Source organism: Etheostoma cragini, chromosome 19, assembly GCF_013103735.1.
Source record: "Etheostoma cragini isolate CJK2018 chromosome 19, CSU_Ecrag_1.0, whole genome shotgun sequence".
Taxonomy (NCBI): Eukaryota; Metazoa; Chordata; class Actinopteri; order Perciformes; family Percidae; genus Etheostoma; species Etheostoma cragini.
Genome location: NC_048425.1, coordinates 5,150,622 through 5,168,776, shown reverse-complemented (window position 1 = coordinate 5,168,776; position 18,155 = coordinate 5,150,622). Strand labels below are relative to the sequence as shown.

The window sequence follows — 18,155 nt, the reverse complement described above, 5'->3', positions numbered from 1 at the left end:
GGTTTAAGTTACTTCCGCAGTGGTTGCACTTTTCCGAACCGGATGCTCTGTCCATCAATATATATACGGTCTATGTGGCCAACAGGCATGCAACCACAATAAAGGCCAAATGTGCCAAAACAATTCACCTTGCCCTCCTTTCCCTCTGTCCTCCTGCTGCATTGCAACGTCTTGTTTTGCCTCTTGAAATTAAAATGTCAGATAACGTGTCCTAGGTTTTCACATTTGTTAAGCATCTGACTCAATAAAGTGGATATAGGGTTTCTGGGACTGGGAGTTGATTTACTTTACCCTTACCAGGTTAAAGAGGCGCAGCAAATAACTGTTTGGCTTGTGAACACATGATTTGCTTGAGGACTGGTTTGGTGACATTTAAATCACGGAGGGTGCTGGAGTTTAACGTTGCCTTTTTACTATTTTGTATTTATTTCAGGGTTAAAACACAAAAGCAGCTACTGATAATTTCTGATAATTTTTCTTCTCCTTTTCCTGCGCTCCAAATATTAAACCAATAAAAATTGGAGCTGAGGGAAGTGTCAAATCCAGCCAGGTGTCTGATAAATTAGTCAGCAGCAGAAATAAGACACGGTTGACATTTCCTAATAACCCAGACGGAACCAATATGTACGGGGGAATCTTTCCAATGAATTGACTTTTCCAAGGTACTAAACTTGAGTATTTCTATTTTCTTCTATTTTATACTTCTACTCCACTACAGTTCAGAGGGAAATATTGTACCTTTTACTACAATAGTGTACATTATTAGTTAATGTGCACCATAAATCTAAATAAAACTCAGTATGTCTCTTGTAATTCAATCCTGGGAGTTTGACGAATAGCCGGGTACTTTTCTGCTGATAATATCTTGTGTCATTTAACCTTCTTAACACACTTTACATCTTACTTATAAATTGTGTTTCTTTATAAACCTTGTCTGTTAGAGTTTCTTTTAAAATTGATGTTTTTTTGTTGTACAGTTCTGGCAGTTTGGTGAGTGGATGGATGTGGTGATCGATGACCGGCTGCCAGTGAAGGATGGGAAGCTGCTTTTTGTCCACTCGGCAGAGGGAACCGAGTTCTGGAGCGCGCTGCTGGAAAAGGCCTACGCTAAGTAAGACTGACAGTCGTGGGCCCAGTATGATGTGTAATGATGTAATAATGTCACATCATAAAATGCAATGTTAAACAATATGTTGTTGTTGCTACTCCTTTACCTTTTCAGAACGGCTACATATAAAATTATTTTTATTTATCACTTAGTTGGTACCTACATTTGATTTTATGTTAGTGCCTTAAAGTGGTTATTACAGCATTACTACTGTGGAAGAAAAAGTTCTCTCAGGTCCAGTTCAGCTGCTGGATCAGATGAGTCTTATGTACTGGGAAGTGGAGAAAGAAGTTCACAAGAAGCTAAAGGAGTTCCTCTTACCAGAATGAGATTTCTGGTCAGGGTTTTATACAAAGTTCCAGGAAACAACAGAAAAAAACAAAAGCTGAGATGACATTCAACTCACAAGTTGAAGTAGATATGCATAGACTCAATACTGTCTGCTTTAACTAATCAAAAGTGATTTAATTGTCCTGAAATTCTGGAATTTCCGCTGTATGTCCTTTTTTCTATCGGATGTCCGTTACCTTCCGCTTATTTTGTGCTGGAATTTTAAACTCCGGTGGATTTATGAGGACTACGGTTAACTGCTCCTCAGATCTCTGCAGGGTAAACCCGGACAGCTAGCTAGACTATCTGTCCAATCTGAGTTTTTTGTTGCACAAACAACTTCTATCACCAGGGCTCCTTGCAGTGCTTAGTGCCACCTATGTCGATTTTGATTGGTTTAAAAGAAATGCCACTAAACCAGAGCATGTTTTTCTCCCATCCCGGAATGTGGACTCGCCAGACTCTCCTCCACAGCGATGGGGTTAGGGTGGAATAGGGTCTGTTTGAAACTAGACTACTGTGAGGATAAAGTGAACATTCTGTCTTGTTTATACTAGATAGCAGCTCATATGTGTGCTAAATTCACCCTGATATAAACATGTCATAAAAAGGGGTCTGCTCAAGTTCTAGGCTAGTCTCAAGACTGTAGGAGAATTTCTGGTTAGAGAAAATCTGTGTTAGGAACTCAATTGATAAACTCTTGAAATCCTAGCAGAGCTATTGAGCAACTTCAGTCTGCAGCTGCTCCCGTGGACAGCTGTGGTCTCAGTAGTAAATTTGGTAAGCTATAAAAAAAAAAAAAACAGTGAAGCAGAGCATTGTTGTGGTAGTGCTTACATGCATGCCAAGTTAAGCCGGCTTTCCAGTTGGAGAGCAGAGAGGAAACAGAAAGAGCAGGATGTAAAAGATAGATTAATGCATTGTTACATATGCTTTGTTCTGAATGTAGATACATGTTCAAATATGGTAGTATCACACAGTGTATAAGTGTTAAGAGTACTCTGAACTTCCCCCCCCTGGCAACAGTCAGGTATTTTGACTCCATCTAAGGCTTGCTCATGTCGGTTACCATATAACACTTTTAAAACGGTTTTAAATTTTTATTACCCTCCTTTTGTGTCCCAGGTTGAATGGCTGTTATGAGGCTCTCTCAGGCGGCAGCACGTCCGAGGGCTTTGAGGACTTTACAGGCGGCGTGACGGAGTCGTTTGAGCTGAGAAAAGCCCCATCTGACCTCTACAGCATCATGAGAAGGGCCGTTGAGAGAGGATCGCTGCTGGGCTGCTCCATAGACGTCAGTACTGCAACAGTCATCATTCCTTTGTTTTGTTTTAGAGGTGTTGGGAGGCAGATTCTGTTACGTCTTTGGACAGAGCCAGGGTAGCTGTTTCCCCCTGTTTCCAGTCTTTGTTCAAAGCTAATCTACTGGTGCTTGTTTATACTGGATTTTAAACGCGCTTTCACTTCACTCACAAGCAGATCAGTTTCTTCTCCTGAAAGTCTCTCCTTCCTGCTTAGCAAATCCGCCGTCATAATAACAATGCGCCAAGCAACAAACGTGCCTGGCTTTTAAAGGGAATGGGAGATGACACTGAGTGGTTTATTGCATGTTATGCCCAAAAGACACTTGTCTTAGTGTCTTCAATTAATGAAGACACTTAGTACAACCCTTCTGAACCATGCGCCAGGTGCAAGGATCCTTTTTTCCGCCGTTAAACTAGCAAAAGTGGATTTAAACGCATCTGCGCCACGCAGTTCTCGCTGTGTGTTTAGATTGTTAAAATGAGGCGTTTGCAGATAAAATGGGTTGGACTATTTTGTCTGTCTTATTGAAGGTCAGTTTCTGTAATCAGTGCTGGTGCTTTGTTTTAGTTGGAAGAACTGTCAGTCCCGCTCAAAGCATGAAAGAAGACAAATATCAAAGACAATAAGTTAAAGAGCTGATAAAGTAGTAAAATATTGAGGTTATCGGCATCAAACGTAGGGAGATTCATTTATTTATGCTGTGACAAGGTTAAAAGGACAAAGCAGAACATCTCAATGACCAAAACACTTTGTTTTAATATTGTATCAAAGAAAAATGATAGCATACATATAAGTCATGTCTCCAGTTTTGTCTGTTAGCTTTTGAATGTCATTACGTTTGCATTATGTTTCATCTCAATCGGGTCACACATGGTGTCGTGAGACTGTGTTTGAAGTAGTTTAAACAACCAGTGACAGTCGTCCCACTAATGGTGTGTTTGCTGTAAAGTTTAATGAGTTATGACAGCGACTGTACATGTCACTACCCTCGTCCCATGTGAAGCAGCATTATGCAGATATTTTCTCACCATCCTCTTGACTTAACCAATAGCGTTGTGGACGTCGGTGACCTGTGTTTTCGCTCTCGTCCTCAGATCACCGGCACGAGTGAGATGGAGGCCGTCACGTTTAAGAAGCTGGTAAAGGGACACGCCTACTCTGTGACTGGTGTGGAAGAGGTGAGTAGTGACTTTGCCAGAATCAAAACAAACTTATTTTGAAATGGCCAAAACAGAACAATCTCAGAAATACCGTAAGGTCTGGTATTGCTGCTTAAACTTACGCAAATGATTTAAATCCTCAATACCTCATTTCATTCCAATGGTGGAGCTGATATCTCTATTTATTATAGTGTGTTTTACTATAACAATTCATTTCAGAGTTGGTGACGGTAGATACACATGAGGGGGTAAAGGGGCCTTTCTTTAAATGCACTCGCAACCTATGCAGTCGTGACAAAGTGTGAATGTTTCATTGCCCTCAGGTGAATTACAGAGGAAGTCCGACCAAGCTGGTTCGCATCAGGAACCCCTGGGGGGAAGTGGAGTGGACCGGAGCCTGGAGCGACAAGTAAAATCATTTTTTAAGATTATTTTTTGGGGGCACTTTAGGCCTTTATCTGACAGGACAGCTGAAGACGTGAAAGGGGGGGAGAGAGGGGAATGACATGCAGCAAACGGCCACAAGTCGGAGTCGAACCCAGGCTCGCTGCGCTGAGGAGTAAACCTTTATAAATGGACGCCTGCTCTACCAACTGAGCTAGCTGGACCCCCAACCCTAACCCTAACCCAGATGAATACTGTTCAAGATTTAAATGCTAGAAGGACATTCTCCATCTGATTAAAACTCTGTGCTCCTAAAACTCAAAACATCATCATTTTTCACCTCATTTCTGAAGAGTTTATGCGTGGGAAAGTTGCCGGATGACACAATCTTCTGAACATAGCTATACAGAGAAATACAGTTAGAGATGTGTGGAGTTGATGACCTTAATTAGCTTTGTAGCAACTCGTTTGGCAATAGCTTTAATGAAAAGAGCATTCATTGTTATCAAAAAGTTATGCACTAAAGCTTTAAGGTTGTTTTCTAAATCTGATGTGAATTTACAGCAATATTGAGAAAAATGCTGCTCTAGTTACATTTTCTTTTCCTTGTCCTCAGCTCCAGAGAGTGGGACGGTGTGGATAGCTCCGCCAGAAGTCGGCTACAAATACGCGGCGAGGACGGAGAGTTCTGGTAAGCGTTCTTGTGTATGTTGGACGCCTGTGCAAATCTTGCCATCTTTTTATTTTCCAATGCATATTTGCATCTGTTACATATCAATAAAAAAACAATAAACGTCTGTTTGATATATAATACAGCATATTGTATGTTTAAAATGTCAGCATCATCTTTCATCTGGACTGTAACAATGTTCAACTCTTTGACTTTGTAATGAAGAATAAGGACAGTGTGTGTATTTCCGTCTCTCAGGATGTCATTTAATGACTTCCTGCGCGAGTTCTCCCGTCTGGAGCTCTGCAACCTGACGGCTGACGCCCTGGATAACAGCCAGGTTAAGAAATGGAGCACTTCGGTCTATTCAGGAGAGTGGAGGAGGGGCAGCACCGCTGGAGGCTGCAGGAACTTCCCAGGTACAGTACGAACTGTAAGGTCACATATGGACTGGCGGAAGAAACTGGAGGTAGCAATGAAAGGAGAGCAATGGAGGCATGCTATATAATAATGGATCTTCTCTAGAATGCAGTCTAGTTTCATTTTCTTTGAACATTTTGGAAATGAATCAGACTTTCTCCTGCCACGGACCAGAATAAGATCCACATGATGGTGTAATATAGTTTTAGAGACCCTTACACCTTTTATAGGGGATAAGAAATGTTAAAACATTAGGTACAGAAGGAGGAACGGAGGATTTGGATGAAGTTACTAAACAAATGTGAACCAGTGACTCCCATTAATAAAAAAATGACCTCCTTTAAAATAAATTTTAGAAATGCCCGATTATGACTGAAGACATGCATGGAATTGGATTGGTTTTTAGACCTATTACAGACAACAACACATTTTCTTTATTTTTTATACTACTTATACTTTTTTTTGACAATGTATTACTAAATACTGATTTAAAGTTAAAAAGGAGGAACAATCTGACCGTATCAACTCTTCTACCCAGCAACCTTTTGGCTCAACCCACAATTCAAGATTACGCTGCAGCACCCCGACTCCGGCCATTCAGACTGCAGCTTCCTGGTCGGCCTCATGCAGAAGGACCGCAGGAAGAAACGGCGTGAGGGCGAAGACATGGAGACCATCGGGTTTGCCCTGTATGAGGTTAGCTGCGCTCCAACAAATGCTGCTTGTAAAACTGAATCTTGAAAGTCAAGTTTGCCTTTTCCGCCGCAGGAAGTTGACAAAATGTACCCTGTTTTGTTTAAGATTGTTTTTTTCGGGCATTTTCTGCCTTTTTTTTTTTTTGACAGGACAGATTTATAAATGAAAGTGGAGAAATAGTGGGAAAGACATGCAGCAAAGGGCCCCAGGTCAGAGTCGAACCCGGGCCCGCTGCCTCGAGGAGTAAACCTCTATATGTGGGCACCTGATTTACCAACTGAGCAATCTGGGCCCCGCATGTAACCTGTTTTTTAAATGACTGTTAAGAATATTGTGAGGCTTTGCTGCTTGATTATTCCCTGTATTTTCACTGCATTTTACAATCCAGGACAACTCACATTTGGGCAATGCTGAAATTTAATTCCAGTAACCTTTTTTCTCCCTAATTGAACAGAGAAAAGTGGAAACCAAAGAAGCACCTGTGACATGTTACATTATCTTTAGTTAGATTCATGCAGTGGAAAAGGGTTATTCTTATATTCGTATCAGCTTCTTTCATGTTTTTTGTTGTCCCTGATCACGTCCATCATGTTAATAATCTCATCTTTCTCTCTCTCTCTCTCTCTCTTTGTCCTTTACAGGTTCCAAAGGAGGTATGAGTTTTACTGAGTTTTTTTAAGTGCTACCCAGACATTGTGAAATACAAACATAAAGGGATTTAACCTAATATTTACAAGTACAAGTGTGTTAGAAAGATAAAGGATATGTTGACTAGTTATCTCTCCTCTCAGTTTGCAGGAAGTTCAGCAGTCCACCTGAAGCGAGACTTTTTCCTCACCCACGCCTCCAGCGCTCGCTCAGAGACCTTCATCAACCTGAGGGAGGTCAGCTCGCGTCTGAAGCTACCGCCCGGGGAGTACATCGTCGTCCCCTCCACCTTCGAGCCAAACAAAGAGGCCAACTTTGTCCTCAGAGTTTTCTCTGAGAAACCCGCCAACTCAGAGTGAGTGGCTGTGACAGAGTGTGAGGGATCTGGAGAAGCTATGATGATGAACGTGACATGATGTTCGGGGGAGAAAATGAGTGAAAATAATCTACGCTTTTTGTCTTGATTTATTTTTAACATCTACAGGATTATTATTTTAATAACTATTCTTGGTAAAGTGTTGAAACCAAAAGCCAGTGCTATTATATCTGTGGAGGATCAGTGTTACTCATGATAAATGTGCAGTTAAAGTTAAAGTGCGTAGTTTCTGCAGCGTCCATCAGGAATTCTACGTAATAACAACAAAACTGTTGGTGCGTCCCCCGCAATGTAATGGATGTTCATTAGTATCAAGGTTACGCACTAAAGCTTTAAAGACTTAACAGAAAGAAACAAGTTAAAAAAGTAATGTATGAATAAATACTGATGATATTTATTACACATTTTAAAATAAGCAACGGATATTCTTTCTTCTTTTCACATCAGGGAGCTTGATGATGACGTCGTAGCAGATCTTCCACCAGAGGTGAGAGGATGAAAACACTGACCACCTGGCTGCTAATGAGGTGTGGAAAGAGACCGAATGCGTACTAAAAACACTTCTGTTTTTTTTTTTAGACTCAGCTGGATGAGAGCCAGATCGACAGCTCCTTTAAGAATCTCTTCAGACAGCTGGCTGGGCCGGTGAGCACGCCTAGATAAATGATTGGTGGTACATAGACGGACAAATTTAAATGATTTGACTGTCTCCGTTTGTGCCAACAGGACATGGAGATCAGCCTCACAGAGCTGCAAACCATCTTGAACAGGATCATCAGCAAACGTTAGTAACAGCTGTGATTACGAGCTTGCTTGTAACATCATGGAAGTTAAACGTGTTTCATTTTTTCAATATAGAGTTTTAAATGTGTTATTCTTCTCTCTTTTTGTTTTACTTTCTCTTGCTAACAGATAAAGACCTTAAAACAGATGGCTTCACACAAGAAGCTTGTCGCAGTATGATAAGCCTCATGGATGTATCCTTAAAATGGCATTAGAATATCAATTCTTTATAGAACATGAATATTACCGTGGAACAATCATGTAGAATTCTTCGGATTCCTTTAATAGACTTTCCCACCGTTATTGTCAGACGCAGAGGGGGAAAGAGTACAAAAATATTCTACTTAAGTCAAAGTACTATTACTTTGATGACTATTACTTTGAGCTTTTACTTAAGTAGTAGTAACATTACTGGTATAAAGATTTACTCAAGCAAAAGTGGCTCATTTAAATGTACTGAAGGGATACTTTTTTATATTTACACATATTTATTATCTTATTTATACTCATGATTCTTATTTAATTAAATCACAGTCTTTTGTGATTTGATAAATGCACAAAACAGCTTCATATTTTAGTTTATTTACAGATACTTTACCAAAGCAACATAAGAGACCTTTTTATTTACAAGTTTTTACTCTGTACAGCAGTGATTTGAAATGTGGCAAAGTACAATACTTCAAACAGAACATACTAAAGCTATAGCGCGTAGCTTCTGTCTCCTCCATGAGGACTTCTAAGTAATGACAAAAACACTGTCAGCGCGTCCACATGAGACAAGCCTTGACCCGGTGACCGCGCACTGCCCCCACCCATCCCTGATACAGTTGCTAGTAGCCACGGAGGGACACGGAGGATTAAAAAAACATGAAGGACTTCAGAAGAGGTCATTCGTCATTCTCTTCACTTGATTCAATTGATCTGCGCGGGAATATGCCAGACAACTTCATCTTTTTAACCATGAGTGATACAGAGAAATACAGATGGACTTGTGTGGAACTGATGGTCTTAATTAGCTTTGTAGCAACTCATTTTGCAAAGGTTTGAACGCCACAAATGTTCATTAGTATCAAAAGTTACACACCAACGCTTTAAGTAAAAGTAAAATTACAGATTTTAACAACTACTTTGGACAGTTAAAAATAAAGTATCAAAATTGATGTTGCTGAACCAGAAATATTCTCTTTTTGATTCCATGCATTGTTCTTCCAGATCAAAACCTGGCAACTGCATTACCCACAATGCAACTGGACTTGAGGAAATGTATCAGACTTTTATGTACTCCTCCAAGACCTGTAAACAGATTTTAAATCAGTGGAGGTCCCCTTTAAAGTTGGCTGCTTCTGATATTATTAAATAGAGTTATTCTGTTGTCGTACTTGTTGTCCTACTGTTGTTCCTTAACTTCTGGACTTCAGACGGACGGCAGTGGAAAGCTGGGCCTGACAGAGTTTCATGTACTCTGGGAAAAGATTAAACGATACCTGGTAAGCCCGTTACTGCTAATGTGATGGAAAAAAAGATCCTGTAAGTCATTAAAATGAGAACCCTTCTTGAAACAATGAATTATAATGCTACTTATGGGGGCTTTTTTTATCACAAGGCTAAGTTTTCATCTTATTTTTCTGTTTTCTGGTCTAAATTTTTGTTCTCTATTCTTTCGGGTTGTTATTTTCTTTGTTTGTGGTACCGTGCCAGACCATATTCAGGCAGTTTGACTTGGACAAATCGGGCACCATGAGCTCCTATGAGATGAGGATGGCTCTTGATTCTGCAGGTACGGTTCCTTTTCATTTAAATTACAACAAAAGAGACAGACAAACACACGAGGCAGGCATTTTCACTCTTCTTCACTTGTTTAGAGAATGTTCCCTGCTAAATTGTGAGTTCTTTTCCTGATTTTTTCCTGATCTTTTAATCAATGTTTTGTGAAACGTTTTATGTTTGTCTCTTCTTTCCTTCAGGTTTCAAGCTGACCAACCAACTGTTCCAGCTGATTATCCTGCGCTACACCGAGGATGACATGACTCTCGACTTTGACAACTTTGTCACCTGTCTGGTGCGACTGGAGACCATGTTTAGTGAGTCCCATTGCTGCACATCTTCAATGTCTTTAAATAATCAGTTTACCTACTTGTCAGTTTGTAATCACCTCAGTTTAACACAAACAATACCGTTTGTGATTGCAAATAAATAACATAGAGTACATGTCTGTGAATAAGTGGGATTTATAACACAACACACAACAGAGCTTACACCAGCATAGATAATAAACATGATTGTCTTTGTTTCTAACTCTACAGAAACCTTTAAGACCCTGGACACAGATAAAGACGGTTTCATAACCCTCAACTTCCATCAGGTATTGCCACACACTCGGGAACAGAAATGCAACCATACACCCAAACAATGTCTTTGCTTTTTGTGCTTGTGTCAGATCAACCATTTCTGTGCAGAAAGTAGATTTGTATTAGTTGTAATTGGCATCCCCTAATTTAGATGCTCTCTGTGTTCTACAGTGGATTACTCTGACCATGTTTGCCTAGAGATGAACGGACTCTTGCACTGCCTCCTGCTGCAGCTTCAGACCCAGTATGTGTTGTTTCAGAAGTGCCTTTTTTCGGCACCAGTTCTTCCTCTCGCTGCCGAAGACCTAAAAAAACTGTAAATTCAGCTCTACAGTGTCTACTTTAGCAATAATGTGCCAAACCGTTATTTGTCACACGTTTTGCCAACAGAGGAAAGCTCCCTTCTCGTAGCCTGGCGTTCAGTTTGCTGAGCTACCTTTTTAGCTCTACAAACATTTCTTGTCTTGGGGCAGTTACTCTGGGGAAGAAAAAAACATATTGTTAAATTTCAATTAGTAAAGACAAGAAATATGTTGTGATATGTTACTTGGTGGAAGAAAAAAAAACAATCTATTTTCTTAAAAATGACCTTCTTATCATAGATGTGGATCATGTTTAAAGGGCTTGTACTGTATCTACCACGTTTTTTAAAAGACCAAACTTGACTTGTAAGAACTGACTTATAAGAAAGTAAATAAATAAATTAAACAACTGAATAAAGTATTAGTAATAGCCCAAAATGCCTAAATAAAGGGAGGGGTAAATGTGTATTAATTCTGAGGGTTATTTTCCGTTAGGAGGATTTAGCTGACCTTTAGCATATTTTCAGGAGAAGTAAGGTCCGGACCGGGATAATAATTTAGACTGGAAGTCTAACAGCAGTCCATGCCAACACCACATTCACAGCAGCTCATGTACACTGTAACTGTTTTTTCTGTTTACTCTTCTGATGGCCATTCTTCTGCCTAATTATGTCTCATAAGTTGTTGCAGCAATTTTTGAATTGATACTGAGATACAGGTTGTTACATATATTTGGTTCAAAATGTAACCATGTTTGACCACTTGAGAATTGGTTAATATAAATTTAAACATTAATGCACCAAACACGTTACACATGGGAATTAAACACTTAAACCCTTTTTTTGCAATTGAATGGTGAGCACATCTGTTCTGAAAACTGCTCAGAAACCCCCTTATTGTCAATATACCTAGAAAAGCCATACATTCTCTTAATGCTCTAGTTTGTCGTTTTAAAGTTTCATTAGGCTATTCCCATAAAACAAATTTTCATTCAAAATGACAGGTCAAGAGACCATGGCCCTGTCAGTTTTTTCCTTGCCAAAAGCCTAAAGCTGCATCATAATTTAGTGACAAGATAGCATTACATGGTTGTTGCAAATTAATTCCTTAGATCTTTCATATGACACCAATATCTTCATTTTGGAGTCTGCTAGGTCTCTAACACAGGTCTGAAAGTCTGTCACTTTTATGTAGGAACTATTTTCTTTCCACCGCACTGGATCTGCCAACTATCTAACCGAGCAGAAAAAGTGTCCTGAAGGACAAGAGGCATAGACAACTTTGCTTGCTTCTGGATATTACAGCTGAGGACGCCATGAATGTTTACGTCTTGCACTGTCACACGCACGCTTCCTCCTGCTCTGTGATGCGGTTGGCAGCAGGTGTAGTTCGGTAGTTGGTACATAAAACTGCTCACAACCAAGCCTGTGTATTATCAGTAGGTGATGAGAGAAAATAAAATCCTGTCAGTCCACCAAGAGTTAATGTACTTGAGGACAATCAGCAAAATACTCCAGAGCTGTATTTTTTCTAATCCTGCTGTCAGTTATTACAATCTTGATGCCAGATGTGGTCAATGTGGACAGCTGTTGAGTGTGCTAGCTTTTTCTCCAGCCTATTTTTAATGCTACACATTCAGCGCCTATGAATGTGCGCAACATGTATCTCTAATCTGCCTTTGTAGCGACATTGCCAGCCTGGTAAACATCTGTTTACATCTAGTGCCAAACTTTGCCTCAGCACCAAGAGTCCACTCATAAAGCTTTACTGAGCCCTGCAGTGTGGAGACAATGATGGTGTGCTGAGAATGTGTTGATTTATATTTCCTTAATACCAATAATTGTTTAGCTTTAAGACATTACTTATTATTATTATGCATGGCACTTTTTATTGACTGTTTTGCCAAATATGAAAAGAAAAATAACTTTACATCATGGTTGTAATTGGGTATCATAGTTAAAAAGGGATGCATCGTCCTTGTTTAATCCTGCTTTTTTGAAAGGAACAAGTACATGTCAATACTTTAGGTGAAGGTAAACTATTATGCAAGTTGGATGGGTATGTTGTATGCATGCAGTGTAAACTGTGATATACTGTATATTGTATATTGTCTGCCTGCCAAATTATTTTCGACCAGGGGAGCAAGTGTTTTATTTGAAGGGTTATATATTCCAAAATATGGAGGATCTACATGTTAACTGTTGTCATTTTCTATCAAGCAAAGAGTTGCAAGTGTTTCAAATGCCAAAATACTTTGTTCTACCAATAATCTTTGTGTTTTTGGATATGGAATTGAATTTGAAACATTTAATCAAAAATTGAAAGGTAAAACCTTAAGATACTCCAGCATTCATGTCTTCAGTTTTTGCAGTGTAATGCTTATGTAACATTACCTAATGTTTACAATGGTAACATTAGTGTCCCTTTGGACCCAGTTATCATGCAATACATTTAACTGTGCAGCGTCTATGTAAAACATATATACACACGTTGAAAATAAAAATGGGGATTTTACGAGTCTCTGAATTAATTATCAATTTATATTGTTGTAATAAATCTAGCAGGTGATTATTTTTACATAACTAATTTGCAATTGTGTATTAGTCTAGAACCTCAATCAATCGATCAATCAGAATGTATTTATATAGCACTTTACAGCAACCAGCAGCTATCCAAAGTGCTTCCAAACCTCTTAGTTCATTTTTGATTACAAAGGACGTAATCAACGGGGCAGATCAAAATACTGCACACAATTAAATAGAACTACAGCCAATTAGATTTGATCTAAGTTTTGCAAGCTACATTCTGTAACTTTATTCGGTAAGCATGGCACGTTAATGGCTCTGTCAGTCATCATCCTAAACCCGCCCTTTGTGAGATAAATGGTTGTGATTGGTCTGTCCAGGGCCTGGTGGATTGGAAATCTGTGTAAATGTGAGGGGGGGCAGACATTTCTGCCGGAACAAATTAAAGGTGCAAGGCTGTATATTTATGGTTGGGATGAGCAAATCAGTTAAATTATTTTGAAAAAAGGCTCCACTCCACGCCAAAAAGGACAACGCAACTTAATATAGTAATAAATAGTATCTTTAATGACAACATTCATATGAAAAAAACAAGCACAGTCAAATACATAAAATCCCCTAATGTACATATTTCAACAACATCATAATATTAAGATCTTTGCTGCAGATTATTGCTCATTAAGTTAAATTGCAGACATTTATACAAGCTGATCACATGTTTTAAGTTACAACCAATATTTCTCGTTTAAATGATACAAAAACATGTTTTTGTCTGAATCCGCTCGGTAGAGGAATGTAATGTCAGATAGGGCACAGTGACGTAATAACAAATGTGTCTGTTCTGCATTTGTTTATATAAGTGAGATTCTTTAGAAGACTACAAAAGTATCATCTTTTGACCTACAACTACAAACAGCCTAACTGCTCAGCTATACCATAAACTAAGTGGGTTTTTCTTTGGCACAGTAGCATGAAATATAAACCCTAACCACTTTAAGTCTTTGTCAGTCATGCTAAAATGCTAAAAGCTAGCTTCTGACTTCGTAGGCCTAGTGGTTGTTGTGCTCGATCTTGGTCACCATGGTGGAAACCAGCCGCTCCAGCTGCTCCGCTCGCTGCTTGCCTATCTGAAGGACATCCTCGTGATTGGCCTTCTCTGCGCTGTCGTAGTCCATCACCGCCTGGTTGGTGATCAAGGACAGGGCGAAGACCCGCATGCCGCAGTGACGCGCCACGATCACCTCGGGGGCCGTGCTCATGCCTGGCGAGGAAAAGAGAGCATTCAAAACTAAATATTGGGACAAATATAAAATATACCAGGAGAGATATAAAAGTGATGAAAATTTTTATTTTTGCCACTTACTGCAGTTGTAAAGATACATTTTTCATTCATATCATATCATCATATCATTGCTGGCCATGTTCTGTAACTAAAATATTCTTTATTGGTGGCTTATAATAAGAATTAAGTCCATTAAACACTACTCACCAACAGCATCAGCGCCCAGTTTGTGCAGCATACGGGACTCGGCAATGGTTTCGAACGAGGGTCCGCCCAGCACGCAGTAGACGCCCTCCTTCAGGAAGTCTCCGTAGCCAAGCTCCTGTCCCACATCCATGGCCATCTGCTGCAGCTCTCTGTCGTAGGCGTCAGACATGCAGGGGAAACGCACACCAAACCTGCGAGAGGAAGACGTAGAGGGCGGGGTGGAAGGTTTAGTTAGGCCAAAGGCCTGAAGAGATATTGCTGAATGTCTGCAGACAGGTTTAACAAGCCTGGTTATGCCGGAAAGACCAACAGTATTTCCATAGTGATACCTTGTCTTTGCAGATTTAACTATTGCAACTATTTGCAACACGCCCCGGTGCAGGAAACCCATCCTACCTCTCATCGTTGGGACCAGACAGCGGATTGTTGCCAGCGAACCCTGGCATGTTGAGGTGGTCTTTGATGATCATGATGTCTCCCACTTTAAAGTCCTGATTGAGGCCTCCGGCTGCATTGGTCAGCATCACCGTCTCCACACCGAGCAGCTTGAAGATGCGTATGGGCAGCGTGATCTGGAAACACACCCACAAATATACATAAATACACATAAATATACGTCATACGTCGTGTAACCATCCGAGGGGACTTTCCTTTTAGCACAGCAGCGTTCCTTAAAGGCTGCACAATTCATGCCAACTTGCTCCTCAGTGTTCAATTGCACTCTGAAATTTGTTGCAGCACACACACCTTCTGGATTGAGTAGCCCTCGTATAAGTGGAAGCGCCCCTGCATGCAAACACACGGCCTCCCCTTTAATGTGCCGAACACCAGCCGTCCTGCATGTCCGTGCACTGCAGGAGAACAAAAGGCACAAACCAGTCAGTAAATATGAAAAGCAAATCGGAAACCAGTCAGCAACTTTTGTAGTTAAACTTACCAGTGCTCTGTGGAAAGTTGGGGATGTCCTTGTAGTTGAAGGCTACCTGGTCCTTTAACAAGTCAGCCAGCCCTCCGAGCCCCGAGCCGCACACGATGCCCACTTTGGGTCGGACGTCTGTCTGGGCAAGCAGCCAATCAGCAGTGGCCTTGCAGTCCTCATAGGTGTAGCTGGATGACATGAAAAGAAGGTCGGAGGTCAGGTTGACTGCAAAATGCCCCTAACCTCTCTTTGCCTCCTGATGCATTAAGTAGCATGTGACATGGTTGTTTTAATCAGATTACAGGATTTTCTGGGCAGCTGGCTTGATCTGAGAACTGCTACTTATAAGGATATGGCTTGAAGAGACACACTCTTAGTCTCATACACACACATTCCTGCAGTCACAGCAGTATCACGCCTCTCATGCACTTCAGTGGTGACACGCACACACTGTTTTTTCTGCTGTGTTGATTACACTCACTTATTCCTTTAATTTAACAATTTAAACATTTCCTTTCAACGATAAACTGCTTTCACTTTTACTCAAGCATACATCAATGGATACACAAGACTGTGTTATAAATATACTCTGAAACAGCAAAGCAAGCCCTGAAGTGCTTTATTAAAACCTTTAAAACACATTAAAGTTAAAATAAAGTTGCCACCAGCTGCCATAGAACAGTCTTAATGAAGAATATTGATATTACTAATGGTCTAATCATTAAGAATGTGCCATAAAGTTCATATAAAGTGTAAAAGGCAGTTTGAGACAATGTAAGACTCCCTCAGGACTTTACTTTTGCTGCCCACAGAGCATGTGCACATATACAGTATATTTTTGGCCCAAAGCCAAACATTCCTAGTATATTTTTTTACCCACAGTCCCGAGCTGCCCATGAAGGGAGCCACGTGTTCAGCAGCATGAGAAGAGGAAATCAGAAAGTACAGTCTATTCAAACGTGAACTTACCCATTTTTTGTCTCTGGAAACATTGCAAAGGATTAAAAGAGAGTCTGATAAGATAAGAAAAATGACAAAATGTGTTTTAGCGCGGAAAATCAAGTTCCAAAGCAGGAAAAACTTTGAATTAGAGCTGTTAAAAATATATAATTGACAAGAAAACTTAAAAAAAGAAAATCTCTGGTTTTGAGTTTCTCTGGTTTGGAGCCCTGTTAAAGTCTTCAGTGCTTCCCTCTGTAGAGAAAAGGCGCTGTCGCTGGGTTTATTATAGGCCCAGAGCCCCCCGCCCCCCGCCCCACTTTGCTTCACAACTGTTCAAACTGACGCATGTAGATGCTGCACCCTCATTGGCTGGGTGGACACACCTTCAAAATAGCATGCAACAAAGAGGAAAATACATGTGTGTATGTTCTGATCGACAATCCTCACCCTGTTCACTCCCCTCCTTTTCCCAACAGACACTATAAACCACTTCACATCCTGCTTTCCAACACTGATTAACACTCCAGTTATTTTCCCAGATGTGTAATATCAGGATGACTCGGGTTTTGTTATGAACCTCACGTGTCCGTGGGATTCTTTTTCTTCTCAACATCAGTTGTTGCGTGTTTTAATATATGATTGATCGCATGCGTCAACACATGCTGACTTTTAAACCACTTTGTACTAGAGTAGAATTGTGAGGTACTTTCTTTTTTTAAGATTTTGTTTTGGGCATTTTAGGCCTTTATTGACAGGACAGCTGAAGACATGAAAAGGGAGCTAAAGGGTGACATGCAGCAAAGGACCCCAGGTCGGAGTGGAACCCGGGCCTGCTGCGTCGAGGAGAAAATCTCCACACATGGAAGCCCACTCCACCAACTGAGCTATCCGGACGCCCGTGAGGTACTTTCTTAAGTACAGAGCTGCTAAGATTAATCGATTAGTTGTCAAATTTTAAATGAATCACCAACTATGATAACTAATTAATCTTTGAGATGTGGACATTTGAGGACCTCATTTTGGGCTTAAGAAAACACTGATCAACATTTTTCACCATTTTCTGAAATTTTATAGACCAAGCAAAAAGTTGCAGCCCTACTTGTGTTTATCTATTTTATGTACCTTGAAACTTTTAGTCCTTTACATTTTCCTGTAAAATATTGAACTTTATTCTCCACTACATGTGTCTCACATTCAGTCAACCCGCAGAGTTTGATCAACAAAATATGATGCATTATTAAACAGTGATTTGTTATACATTAAACTGCACAACATGAATCAATAGGAAGGATTAAATAAGAAGGATCAGATAAGAAAAATTACAAAATGTGCACTTTTTAAGCACGGGAAATCAAGTTCCAAAGCAGCAAAAAACTTTGAATTAAAGTCTAACTGTTAAACATATAAGATAAAATAGACACAAAAACTTCTCTTGAGGCACTGTTGCTAGATCTATTACAGGCACAGAGCCCCCCCGCCCCCATTCACTTCACCACCCAAAAACTCTGCATTGTACTTTCGGGATATTACATACACACACAGGCATACATGCACGCAGGCATGCATGCGTGCATGCATGGGCACACGAACACTCACACACAAACACACACACACACACACACACACACACACACACACACACACACACACACACACACACACAATCACGAGGATTGTCACCTGGACTGTAATCGATGTGCCGTATTAAATGTGAAACAGAACGAGACTTTCAGCAGGAATAGACACACAT

General features: G+C 40.2%; 2 protein-coding genes across 3 annotated transcripts in view; one reads left to right on the top strand and one right to left on the bottom strand.

The window, feature by feature from the left end:
- capn1 (calpain 1) overlaps positions 1-13,056 on the top strand; it is a 30,534-nt gene extending 17,478 nt beyond the window's left edge. For both annotated transcript variants that reach the window (XM_034856452.1, XM_034856453.1), the window contains 18 exons: positions 978-1,111; positions 2,564-2,732; positions 3,838-3,921; positions 4,227-4,312; positions 4,904-4,978; positions 5,216-5,376; positions 5,916-6,073; positions 6,715-6,726; positions 6,865-7,076; positions 7,545-7,584; positions 7,677-7,742; positions 7,824-7,881; positions 8,010-8,074; positions 9,299-9,367; positions 9,579-9,657; positions 9,845-9,961; positions 10,184-10,242; positions 10,400-13,056. In XM_034856452.1, the coding sequence (XP_034712343.1) occupies positions 978-1,111; positions 2,564-2,732; positions 3,838-3,921; positions 4,227-4,312; positions 4,904-4,978; positions 5,216-5,376; positions 5,916-6,073; positions 6,715-6,726; positions 6,865-7,076; positions 7,545-7,584; positions 7,677-7,742; positions 7,824-7,881; positions 8,010-8,074; positions 9,299-9,367; positions 9,579-9,657; positions 9,845-9,961; positions 10,184-10,242; positions 10,400-10,426 (1,671 nt within the window). In that variant the 3' untranslated portion in view covers positions 10,427-13,056. The remainder of the gene's footprint in view (positions 1-977; positions 1,112-2,563; positions 2,733-3,837; positions 3,922-4,226; positions 4,313-4,903; positions 4,979-5,215; positions 5,377-5,915; positions 6,074-6,714; positions 6,727-6,864; positions 7,077-7,544; positions 7,585-7,676; positions 7,743-7,823; positions 7,882-8,009; positions 8,075-9,298; positions 9,368-9,578; positions 9,658-9,844; positions 9,962-10,183; positions 10,243-10,399) is intronic.
- Positions 13,057-14,099: 1,043 nt separating this feature from the next.
- On the bottom strand, positions 14,100-17,825 carry pnp5a (purine nucleoside phosphorylase 5a). Its single transcript, XM_034856587.1, has 7 exons — positions 17,734-17,825; positions 16,433-16,503; positions 15,482-15,651; positions 15,292-15,395; positions 14,941-15,116; positions 14,545-14,735; positions 14,100-14,316 (listed from the first exon to the last, which is right to left on the bottom strand). The coding sequence occupies exons 2-7, from the start codon at positions 16,453-16,455 to the stop codon at positions 14,105-14,107; spliced, it is 876 nt and encodes a 291-aa protein (XP_034712478.1). The 5' UTR covers positions 16,456-16,503; positions 17,734-17,825; the 3' UTR covers positions 14,100-14,104.
- Positions 17,826-18,155: the final 330 nt, after the last annotated feature.

Excerpts from the sequence above, each read along its gene's own strand:
- pnp5a (XM_034856587.1), bottom strand. The coding sequence starts at position 16,455 with ATGTTTCCAGAGACAAAAAATGG. Across the intron at positions 15,652-16,432 it reads TTTCCAGAGACAAAAAATGG|CTACACCTATGAGGACTGCA; the intron begins GTAAGTTCACGT and ends CATGTCATCCAG. Across the intron at positions 14,736-14,940 it reads TCTGGTCCCAACGATGAGAG|GTTTGGTGTGCGTTTCCCCT; the intron begins GTAGGATGGGTT and ends TTCCTCTCGCAG.